This window comes from Syngnathus acus, chromosome 2, assembly GCF_901709675.1.
Source record: "Syngnathus acus chromosome 2, fSynAcu1.2, whole genome shotgun sequence".
Classification (NCBI taxonomy): domain Eukaryota; kingdom Metazoa; phylum Chordata; class Actinopteri; order Syngnathiformes; family Syngnathidae; genus Syngnathus; species Syngnathus acus.
In genome coordinates, this window is record NC_051088.1 from 11,046,686 (window position 1) to 11,057,845 (window position 11,160).

At 40.9% G+C, this 11,160-nt stretch overlaps 2 protein-coding genes across 2 annotated transcripts; one reads left to right on the forward strand and one right to left on the reverse strand.

The window, feature by feature from the left end:
- Positions 1 to 3,557: 3,557 nt before the first annotated feature.
- On the reverse strand, positions 3,558 to 9,383 carry bin2a (bridging integrator 2a). The gene is made up of 13 exons (XM_037280681.1): positions 9,204 to 9,383; positions 7,362 to 7,457; positions 7,206 to 7,286; positions 7,035 to 7,089; positions 6,854 to 6,948; positions 6,515 to 6,610; positions 6,124 to 6,231; positions 5,950 to 6,035; positions 5,806 to 5,881; positions 5,646 to 5,728; positions 4,798 to 5,383; positions 4,479 to 4,531; positions 3,558 to 4,397 (listed from the first exon to the last, which is right to left on the reverse strand). The coding sequence occupies exons 2-12, from the start codon at positions 7,443 to 7,445 to the stop codon at positions 4,496 to 4,498; spliced, it is 1,386 nt and encodes a 461-aa protein (XP_037136576.1). The 5' UTR covers positions 7,446 to 7,457; positions 9,204 to 9,383; the 3' UTR covers positions 3,558 to 4,397; positions 4,479 to 4,495.
- Positions 7,864 to 11,106, forward strand: si:ch211-210c8.6. Its single transcript, XM_037280684.1, has 5 exons — positions 7,864 to 8,124; positions 9,413 to 9,518; positions 9,778 to 9,884; positions 10,531 to 10,703; positions 10,770 to 11,106. The coding sequence occupies exons 1-5, from the start codon at positions 7,968 to 7,970 to the stop codon at positions 11,046 to 11,048; spliced, it is 822 nt and encodes a 273-aa protein (XP_037136579.1). The 5' UTR covers positions 7,864 to 7,967; the 3' UTR covers positions 11,049 to 11,106.
- The last annotated feature ends 54 nt before the right edge of the window (positions 11,107 to 11,160 follow it).

The window sequence follows — 11,160 nt, forward strand, 5'->3', positions numbered from 1 at the left end:
AAAGGTTTTCCAAAACATCTATTTTTATTGCCTTCCATATTTATGTCAAACATGGAGGTCAAATTGAAGCGAGTCAGTAACCATACAAAACATTTTTTAAAATTGTAACATCTAAAACAGGACAGAGTCTTCCTCTACCCCGAGAGGCACGTTTGATAAATATTGCAGCACACTTACATAATAGAGATCACGCTTTAACATCCTTCCACCCATTACAAGTCCCAAAGTACAAAACCACTCAAAATAAATTTCTTTGGTTTCACACACCCACAAAATTTTCTTCAGATAGGCTTACTTCTGGTGTTTTTTTTCTCTGAGCCTCCTCTCCTCCCACTCCTCAGTGAGGTTCAGTCTCTCAAATAAAATATTCCTTCTTTTCGCTGGCAGCCTGGTTAGCAGGATCCTCGTCAGGGTCCTCGCCGGGGGCCTGCTCTCCTGTGGTCCTGTAGTCCCCCTTGTTGTGGCACATGTAGTGATACACCAGGACAGCCAGCAGGACCAGCGTCAGCACGATGAGTGTCGATACCACTGGGGGTCGGGGGCGCACAAGAGGGATTCACACACGCAGGCCAGCCCATGGCTACCACTCAAGTGATCACAATAATGAGAAGATATTTACCTGCAATGACTGTGGTGTCTGGTTTTAAGTGGGCTGTAGATGTCACTGCTGTAACTACGATGAAACAAGACCATGAGCTCAGTGGAGGCTGGCAGTGACGTCACTGACTGTTGTTCTTGTCATAGTTCTCACAATGTTTGATTAACTGCTATTGACACCCTTGGTCAACCTGTTTGATGGATGCATTGGCTATGTCCAATGCTTGTGCAATAGCTCTGATATCAATAAATACCATGAAATAAAAGCTGGGATTCTGAAGTATGAGGAAGTGACCTCACCGTTTCAATACCTTCAGAGGGGTGAGTTGGTTGAAAAGGATTTGCTTGTCATTGTGTTCAGTTTTTTTATTGACGTTTTACACAATGCACATTTACTAGTTTAAAGTAGATTCACCCTCCAGGAATAAGCAAAAGATGCAAGACAAGATTGAAAAATACAAAATATCTCTTGCCAATAGAGAAACTCAGTCACGAAATCAGCCAGGGCTATTTTTTTTTTTCCTTTTCTTAAATTTCAATCTTGTTGTCTGGGCTTCAATTAAAGTTTGCACTTCAAAACATCTTCCAATAAGAACGCCATCTTTGTTGTTGCTGACAGTTCAGGATCACCGATCGGATCAGTCGCCAGCTATATTTTGATTGTGACTATTATATGTGATGATTCCATACGTGCATTTCACATTTGAGGAGCTTCAATCATGTGGCTTGACGATAGCAATGAGGCAACCCAAAAACAAAGAGGCAGCATATGTAAAGGAGTCTTACTGTTTTCTGTTGTGTTGGTGAAAGGGGGGAGCGTCGCCATGTTGAAAGCTGAAAGACAAAATTAAATCAGCCAGGGCTATTTTTTTTTTCTTTTCTTAAATTTCAATCTTGTTGTCTGGGCTTCAATTAAAGTTTGCGCTTCAAAACATCTTCCATTAAGAACGCCATCTTTGTTGTTGCTGACAGTTCAGGAGCACCGATTGGATCAGTCACCAGCTATATTTTGATTGTGACGATTCCATACGTGCATTTCACATTTGAGGAGCTTCAATCATGTGGCTTGACGATAGCAATGAGGCAACCCAAAAACAAAGAGGCAGCAGATGTAAAGGAGTCTTACTGTTTTCTGTTGTGTTGGTGAAAGGGGGGAGCATCGCCATGTTGAAAGCTGAAAGACAAAATTAAAAGTTACTTGTTTCATAAATAACAATGAGGGTTCCAACAATGCACATTTCATCTGCATTTTACAGAAATTCACCCAAACGTCCATTTTCTACACTGCAGAACCCTGACCGATTATCTTTCTTGGTAGCCATCTACTAAAAAATAGAAACAAACTTGATTTTAGTTTATGCTAAAATATTGTGCTCATTGCTTCAAACTTTTTTTCCCCCAAACTATCTGTTCTTTTTGACATTTAACCAATGGACTGGACAAAACAAACATTTTAATTGCCACAATTTATTCAAAACAGGATATACAATTTCAAATTGACAGAGAAGAAAACGCACAAACAAATGATCCAATTACTCTTTGGGTTCATGTGAGCAAGTGAGCAAAAATGTTAATCACTGTTTAACAAAGCAACAGTTTTTCCAAATAGTTTTTAAATTCAACAAAAAGGTAACACTGGTCAACTTGTAGTTGTTGTGGGCTTTTTTTTTTCTTTTTTTTTTTAATCGGAGATGATTGGTGACTTTTTGTGTGTACTAATTCCGAATCTGCCCTTGGTTTTCTCGTGCACATCAGTTTTTCACAAGTAATGGGACAATTTTTCATTTTCATGTCGCCTTGTTAATTCTTATTCTGATGGTGAAAACAATGTACGCTATTTGGGAATTGTCGACCCGAGTCTAACGTTCAAGCTTAAGTCACTTTTTGTCAAATGTGTTCAGAGAGCACCGACGTTGGTAGCCAAATAAAAACACCAGGGAACGTCAACATCGTCGCCGTTTCCGTATGTTATAGCCATTCCCCAAATTAGGCTGACTTTCGTTGTTATTCATTTAATGTTAAGTCAATGACATTTCAATTACCTTCGAATTCATTTAGCAGTTAGCTAAAAATACACGAATGTGACTTAAAAAAAAAAAAAGGCACACAATTCAGGACCAAACGTCAGATCAGTTCAATATTTAGCATTCAGCACGGCTGCACGTATCCGATCTTACCTGGGCGCGTGCAACCAACAAACAAACAAGCAAGTAGTCGTCCGTTTGCCGGAGTTTGCACACTTGGAGAGTGGAGAAAAATGTGACTCACTCCTGGCAAAAGTATCTAAAGTCTCGTCTAGCGTCAAGAAGAGCTGAGTCGACTGAAAGAGCCGTCTTGCTATTATTTCGGCGTTGTCCAACTCGATTTCAAAGCGCTCGTGACTTTCACAATGAGCGCACCGTGCACGAGCATTTTCAGCCCCTCCCTCTTCAATGTACAAAGATCGTCCATGAAGAAGTTGCACTGCTACCAAGTCAAAACGTGGGGCCCACAACTATCCGTATGAGCGCTTACAAGCCCCACCCATCGTTGACGTCCAAAGATCGTGTGTCACAAAGATCACTACTCCTGAGCTTCGATGCGGAGGAGACTATTTTGAGTCATCGATCATCATTTTCTTGCTCGCGGCGCAGCACTAATGTCGTAATTACTATAATTATATTACTATACTGTAACTTCTAGGAAATAAAATAGTATACAACAAATTAAACACATCAGAATCACCTTTTTTAGTCGTCTATGTTGATAACACAAGGAATATAATTTGAGTCACACTAGAATTACTGCAAACAAGCCACTATAACATACACATTTAAAAAGTCACCCTGGACTTTTAAATCAACTCTTATAGAAGTTAATAGCATAAGGAAATACATTTTTCCGCCTTATTTTTACTGATCTCCATCCGAAGCGCAGTTGCAAATTAAAAATGAGAGAAAAAATAGAATGAAGACACCACATTACAGGAGGATACTCTTTTAATCTTTTACTTGAGGCAGAAAGACTCATCAAACGAAAGCACGGAGCTAACGCTAATAAACTTTATTTTGACAAGTGGGTTGATTTTTAGCCACGAATACTTCTTTGAATTTAGCCAAGTAGTGCACGATTGCACACAATCCATTAAAAAAAAAAAAATTGTGGGATATATAGTGCTTGTCGTCATGAGGACCAGGGGTGACCTGGAGATGACTCTGCAACAAGAGGGGTACAACCTTGTCTGGTCGCCAGCTAAACGCAGGCCGGCAGAAAAACAACTATTCGCGATTTCGAGTCTTCAATGCATGTTTTGGGGATATGGGAGGAAGCTGGAGTAACTGGAAAAAGTCCACACAAGCACAAAGAGAATTTGCAAACTCACACAGGATGGGCGGTGAAGAAATTTGAACTCATGACCTCTCAACTGTGAGGCAGATATGCTAAGCACTCACTGATACCATGTTGCCCTAGCACAGTCCATTTCGACTCAGTTCTTGCTTCATTTTAATTTTACACGATTATTATGTCCATCCATATATGAAGATTGGCAGATGTGCATTTCACAAGATTTAACAAATTAGCAAACTACTTATAGCCTTCGTTTAATACTTGCTTGGAATTGTGAATTAACATCAACCTTAAAAACTGAGAAAAACAAGCACTAAAATATTACATTCTTATGATTGTGTCCGTGCCATGTGTCTATAAAAACCAGACAAAACTATAAAAAGATGCTGAGAATGCGGGAGGGTGTTTGACAACAGATGTAGTCTTGTTGCTCCTTCCTCTGCAGCTGTTGGCTTCCATCGTATCACCCTCAGCTGTTCATAACCACATTTAACATGAAAGTCAAGCAGACAAAATGGGTAAAAGCCAGCCTGTTTACTGTGACAAGCACAAACCTTGAGGCATGGACTTGTTAGACATCTGTATTCTTGGAGCCTGCAGAAGCCACCTAAAAGGACAACAGTGGTATTTGTTTAGAAGAAATAAAATACAAACAAGGAATTATCAGGGAATCTTAAACACGTGTGTGTTTGTGTGTGTGGTGGGGGGCATGGACCAGTTGACAATTTTGCGTGGCCCCTTCTACAGGGACTTTATATTTTTTCCAAACAACTTAAAAAGAAGACTGTATGTGAACTTGCTGTCCAAGGGAACAACTTCTAATTTTCGACACGTTTTGTATGGACTGTGAGGTGTGTAAAGCAAACGTTAAACCTTGTCCAGCTCCTCAGTGTTCAATCCTGGAACTTCTCCGTTCTCCAGTCCGTTGGACTTCGGAGTATTGTGGCCGTCGCCTGAGTTGTTGATATGCAGCGAATCGCAGTCTCCTGCGGTCAGCTGGAGCTCTAAACTCTCAGAGTCGCACGAGTTGCTCTGCTCACTGCTGCTTTCGCTCAGTGGAGCATCTTCTTGCTTCTCTTCTGTTTGTGCGGGACTCTTTGCTTCAGATTCTTCTACCTGCAAACTCTTCTCCTTCTCCTCTTCCTCCTCTTCCAGATTGGTGTTTTCTTTTTCTGACTCAGGCTTGTCCGCAGCATCCACAGGATCCTCTTGGATGCAAAGATCATGGATTTCAATGTGGCTTGACCCCTTTGACTCAGTGGTGCTCTTCGGTGGAGGCGACAGCGATGAGGCTCCGACAGCGCTGTTCTCTCTGGACAGACTACTATGGCGAGGTTTTTCTGGGGACCTGAAACTAAATCTCTGGCCACTTTTTGGACTGTAGTTCCTGTGGAACTCAGAGAAACTGGACTTCCAAGCTCTAGGGGACATCAGGGTTCGCCTCCTCAAGGAACCATACCTTCAACAATGGAAAAATAATCACTCAAAATGCAGCCATGGAAAATGCTAACTGATTTTGGGGCCAGGCAGTGCATTTTAAATCTCACACAGCAGTGACTTAATTTGACCATTTAGTGGTTAGCACATCTGACTTCCATGCAAACAGTCTGGAAACAATTGCTAGTCTGTGACAGTGTGAATATGAGTATGAATGGCTCTCTGCCTCGATAGTTATTTGACATGCAATTGTATATGCCACCAAAAAGGTCAAATCAACTAACTTTTGCATTCCCTGGATGGCAAACACTTTGTCTGGATGTTGGGCCTGCAGTTCCTTCACCACATGGTGCAGATCCATGTTGAGCTAGGAGAGAGGATGTTTGGTTTGAAAATAAATATTTTCTTGTTTTGTTGTCATTTGTTGATGCTAATACAGCATACCGTTCTCATTTCCTTGTAGAAGATGTCTCGTAAACTTGATATCGCAGAGAAGACGGCCACGTAGCATCCGATGCGGCTAAGATGCAAAAAGTAATGAGCATGATGGTATGGGAAGATGACTATGAGTATAAATGTTAAAAGCACCTTTCGTGCAGCACAGGTAGCTCCGATTTCAGCTCATTATTGATTCCTTCATAGACAAATTTAGCACCATTCATCACTTCTTCCGCCTGCAAAAAAGGGTCAAAAGTTTATTTGATTTTTTTTCCTGAAAAGAATTGGGTCAATTTACATTAAGTGTTTAGTATTGAAGAGAACCTTGCTGATCTTGATGTCATCTCGCTTCTTGGCCATTTTCAGGGCCTCCAGGTGGTGACGGGCTGAGTCGTAGTCCACCAGTTTCCTCCCCCTCTTGGACACTTTCTCCTAAATAGTAACATTCAAATATCCATGTACTAGCCACTTTATTAGGTACATTCCCACAATCTAACATGCATAGAAATTTTTGCCTTTACCAACATAATATCATTGAATCTTGAGTGACGCTGTAAAAAATATATTGATTTAACATTATATAATAAAAAATGGATCACAAATAGAAATATGACAATGATAATCGTACGTGATTATCAGATTATACAGCTCTTATATGGGTGCTCCTTAGATTTGTGTTGTTGATGTGGAGTGTCGTGTGTCTGTGTTAACCTACCTTGACATCTGGGAACTGACCCACATAAGACTCCATGGTCCGGATGGCTTGGTCCAACAGCTTCACCTCGTGGTCATTCCAGAGGAGGTCCTCCCCCTTAAAAGAAATATACAATATGTAACATCTGATACAGCAAGTAAAGCAGGCTGGGAATTGTAAAATTTGGAGAGGAGAAAAACATCAGCTCTATTTCCTCTGACTCAGCTCAACTCCGGAGAGAATCAGTCGTTTACATATTAGAAATGATTTATTTAAAAAAAAAAAAAAAACTAACTAAAACTTAATGCACATTAACGAAACAGTTCTTGTATGAGCAATTAGGCTAGCGTCAGGCGTGACCTCCACCACAGCTCCAATGTCTTCTTGTCCCACCCAGTCGCTTTCGTAAACATCGAACAAAGACTGCGAAAGACGTCTTGAGGCTTCTCGCATGTCTGGAGGGAGCAGAAGTGGTAATGTGAGATTAAAAAAAAAAAAAAGACAATCATAGTGCTTCAGTAAGACACAAAAAGGGAGGCACCTCTGATTACTTCAATGTAATTCCTCAGGTCTTTGTATATTCTGTTGCCATCAATCTGCCAGCAGATATGTAAATACATAAGTCAAGTACTGTGTCATCCCTCTTTTGCTTGCCACACAAAATAAATTTGTTAGGTCATTGAATTACTTTTTCTCCATACTATATATTTACCTGTTGGTCACAGAAAAGTTGGACATAGTGTTCAAATTGATCATCTCTGGTCACTTCTGACTTCCCAAGCTTCTGCAGCACCTGCAAGAAAAACAAATCAAAATAAACAACAGGCAATAATTGTCATTTTTAAATGTTGCCTTTTGAAATGTGTACCTTTTCTTTGCTTCTGCTCAACTGTCTTTGGACTTTTTTGGTAAAGTCTCCAGTGCCGCCTTTAGGACTTGTGTGATCCGCCATTGTTTGACTTGTCTGAGTATGATATAATAATCATTATTTTTGATTGAAAATATAAACAGTACTGGAACTGTATCAGCGTTTTTGTAGGCTATTCCAATACATTTCAATGGGTGTCAATTGCATGCATTACACAAAATTGTGGCCCCCTCCATCAACTCAACATATTTTTGTTCGAAACAATAGAAAAACAATTTATTTTAAATTGGTTACAATCATGTTGATATTTTAATTACTATTAATAAATGAAACACAGATAGTGCTATAATTTGGAGGCCAAACAGGCCTCAGGTGAGTGACCAGAAAAATACAGCTTAATAAGTCAAATGATTTTTGGGTAAAAGAAACTGTGCTTGACCCAGTATATTTCAATGATAAAAATAAATTGTTACCTGTTGACTACATTTCCCACAACCCCTTGCGACAAATACTGTTTCATCAACAACAAACATGGCCGCTCTGAACTATGACCAGTAAATTGTTTTTTTTTTCCTCCCTCGCTAACCACGAAAGAGGAGTGGCCCCATGACAAAGTCTCCAGCTCCACAGTTGCTGGCCGACTTGAGTGACTTTATCATGGGGAGCACAGTGGCCAAATGTGCCGTCACCGACTTGGGCATCCAGTGGGCTGGTTGGGCGCTGGCGGCGGCGTTTAAAACCGAAAAGTTCTACGACTTGGCAGGTACAAACGAAAGCAAACTTTTTTTCATCCCTGCGCAAACGTGAAATATAAACTGAGGCCGTGTTTGTTATTTAAACGGGCCTTTTAATGCGTCGCTTAATTTGTGTTCCGTAACAATTCTAATGGAGTCTGCGTGTTAATCGTATTAGAAATGCTGTTGTGAAACAGCCTTCTCAATGGTTTGCATTCATGATGGGATAGAAAACATGGATGGAAGAAGCATTAGCAGCATTTTGTCAGTTCAATCACAACAATTATTATTAGTGATAAATTGATTAATAATTATTAATGATAAAGTAATATGTAATAATACAGAGTGGGGAAATTATTTAAAATATTTCCGATTCCTTTTTCCCCATTCACATAATTTCATGAGCATTTAAAGGCAGGAATGAAAGACGGATAATGAGAGCCGAAAAAAAATAAAAATTGTTTTAACCTGTCTATCCGTTCTGCTTGCTCGAAACAGGCAGCGTAAAAAATGACAGGGTGCCCTCGTTTTGCGACGTTTCAAAGTTACAAACGACGCGTAATAAAAGAGTATGAGTGTCATCACGCGGCACGATATTATATTTTCAGTTAGCACCGAACTTACAGTTTTCACTGGATTGAGGAAAAAAAAAAAGATTATAGTACTGAGATTCTGACATGACTACTGCGTACTTTCGTAGTGTGGGTAGGAGAGACCGATGACATGTTCAAACTTCGAGATACGTCGCCGCGGTGAACTGCTTCCCAGGTTGACTCTCAATTGGAAAATAACATTTGAAAATGTGTCAGAAATGTTCGTAGACAAGAGTTCTTACACTAAATATAATGTGTAAGGCAGTTTCCCAAAAAGAAAGATCAGTGAAATTTTGTGGCTATGTACTTGGTGCAATTCAGATATGTACGATATCTGACAGGCACTTTGAACATGTACTGTACAGAAAGTATGTCATATATGATCTACCTATATTTTCAGAGGCTATTATTTGAACAATACATTTTCTTCATTGCTGGGAACATCCTCAAAATGAGTTGTGCCAGTTGAGGAGCACTGCTTTAGTCCATCGTTACGAGTTAATCTCTTGTCTTACCTTTCAATACGGCCGTTGGATTTCACCTTGACACTTGAGTGTCACCAGTTCCCGTCACTTGTGGCCTCGCCACTGTGCTTCTAGGCGGCGTCACCCTTGAACCTTGGAACCAATTACCGGACGTTTCCTGCGTAAAAGATTGATGGAAACACGCCTTACTCGGCAACGAGCCAGCCAATGTGTGATTCTTTGGTCGGGTTTTTTTTCAGGCTCTGGTACATTTATACTGCTTGCCCACCTGAGCCGTCTGTGGGGAGGGGCCACCCATCTTCGGCAGAATGTTCAGACTGGGCTGGTGACGGCGTGGGGGCTCAGGTACGTTCCCTTGGCATAGGCCAGTTTTCACCTGGGGGACATTATCAAATTAAGACAATGTGATGATGCAACAGTCATCCATTTTATTCCTCGGAGGGCAGCAGTTTGGTTTTGATGTCAGACACCTGACTCTTACTCTCAACACAAGGAGAATGAAGTTCCAGCTGGGCCGCTGAGGTCAACAGAGAAACCCTAAAGTCGGGTTAATGAATAATACCTGGGTTAATGCGACTGGTGGTTAAAGGCACTTTTCCCGCAGGCTGGGTACATTCCTCTTTATGCGGATCTTGAAGGACGGCCAGGATCGAAGGTTTAACAATGTTCGAGACAGTCCAGGGACTTTCTTTGTTTACTGGACTATTCAAGGTACTTAATGCCGCTTGGGTGGTCTCCTTTAAAATGTTTTTTAATACACATATGGCCTCACGAATTATATCCATATATACTTATCTAAAATGGGTCGAAGGGGATTTCTGTTTACAGACATGAAGGCTGCAATGCATTGTGGGCTCATGACATTCAAGGGTTAACATGCATATAAACAGAGGAATTGCTGCATGGTTGTAAAGGGTGCTCAAACAGCAAACATTCGTCTATATCACCCGGAACTAGAGTTCAGGGCAACATCGCCACAGAGGTCATCAAAAGTTGAAACATAAGCACTCGAAATTTGGTCAAAATTAATTAAAACAATGGCCAAAGGCTTTAAACGCTACATATAACACAATAAGCACACCAAAAAAAACAATGGCGTAAATACTCTAAAATTTAAAATGGACTAACATTTTAAAAAGGAAATTAATTTAACTTTGACTAGTGGCTTCACCCACTAATGCTACAACATCCATTTCACCACTTCCAATAAAAAAAGTTCTGCCAATTTACATCTGCTGCTGTGCACTTGCATACGTTGCGGATTGTTTTTTTTCCTGCTGCTCTTTTCGACACCCTCCTCAGACAGCCCATTACTTTAAGGACACTGTTTAAAAAAAGAAACTCTCTTTTTTGTCAGCTGTGTGGGTGTTTGCGACTCTGCTGCCCACCCTCATGCTCAACAGTGAAAAGCGCAACACTCCTTTGGGAATGAGAGACTACGTGGGCTGGACCCTGTGGGGCATCGGCTTTGCCACAGAGACCATCGCCGACCGGCAGAAATGGATCTTCAAAGGCGACCCGGATAACGTTGTCAGTAAACCTGTTAATTATAGACATCCAAGTCTGCATTCACTAACATGTGTTTTCTGCCCTCAGGGGAAGTTCATCCAGAGTGGGCTGTGGGCTTACAGCAGACACCCCAATTATTTTGGAGAGATACTTCAATGGTCAGGTCTGTGGCTCTCAGCTTCATCGGTGATGCAAGGGTATCAGTACCTGAGCGTAGCATCGCCTCTTTTTGTTTGGTTCCTGCTGCGCCATGTCAGTGGCATTCCCATTCTGGAAAAGCAGGCCTTAAAGAAGTGGGGGTCGGACCCCAACTTCCAGAACTACCTCACGAACACTCCTCTGCTGTGGCCATGGCCAAAGTTTTGATATTTCCATGTATGAGAATATACAATCAATTTAGTAAAACACATCCTTTCTGCAATAATGTTTGTTTGACATTTTGTAACAGGATTTGTGCCATTATTTGACAGTAATTAAT

Excerpts from the sequence above, each read along its gene's own strand:
- bin2a (XM_037280681.1), bottom strand. The coding sequence starts at position 7,445 with ATGGCGGATCACACAAGTCCTAAAGGCGGCACTGGAGACTTTACCAAA. Across the intron at positions 6,611-6,853 it reads ACATTGGAGCTGTGGTGGAG|GGGGAGGACCTCCTCTGGAA; the intron begins GTCACGCCTGAC and ends ATTTCTTTTAAG. Across the intron at positions 5,882-5,949 it reads CTACCTGTGCTGCACGAAAG|CCGCATCGGATGCTACGTGG; the intron begins GTGCTTTTAACA and ends TTTGCATCTTAG.
- si:ch211-210c8.6 (XM_037280684.1), top strand. The coding sequence starts at position 7,968 with ATGACAAAGTCTCCAGCTCCACAGTTGCTGGCCGACTTGAGTGACTTT. Across the intron at positions 9,885-10,530 it reads TGTTTACTGGACTATTCAAG|CTGTGTGGGTGTTTGCGACT; the intron begins GTACTTAATGCC and ends CTTTTTTGTCAG. Across the intron at positions 10,704-10,769 it reads AAGGCGACCCGGATAACGTT|GGGAAGTTCATCCAGAGTGG; the intron begins GTCAGTAAACCT and ends TTCTGCCCTCAG.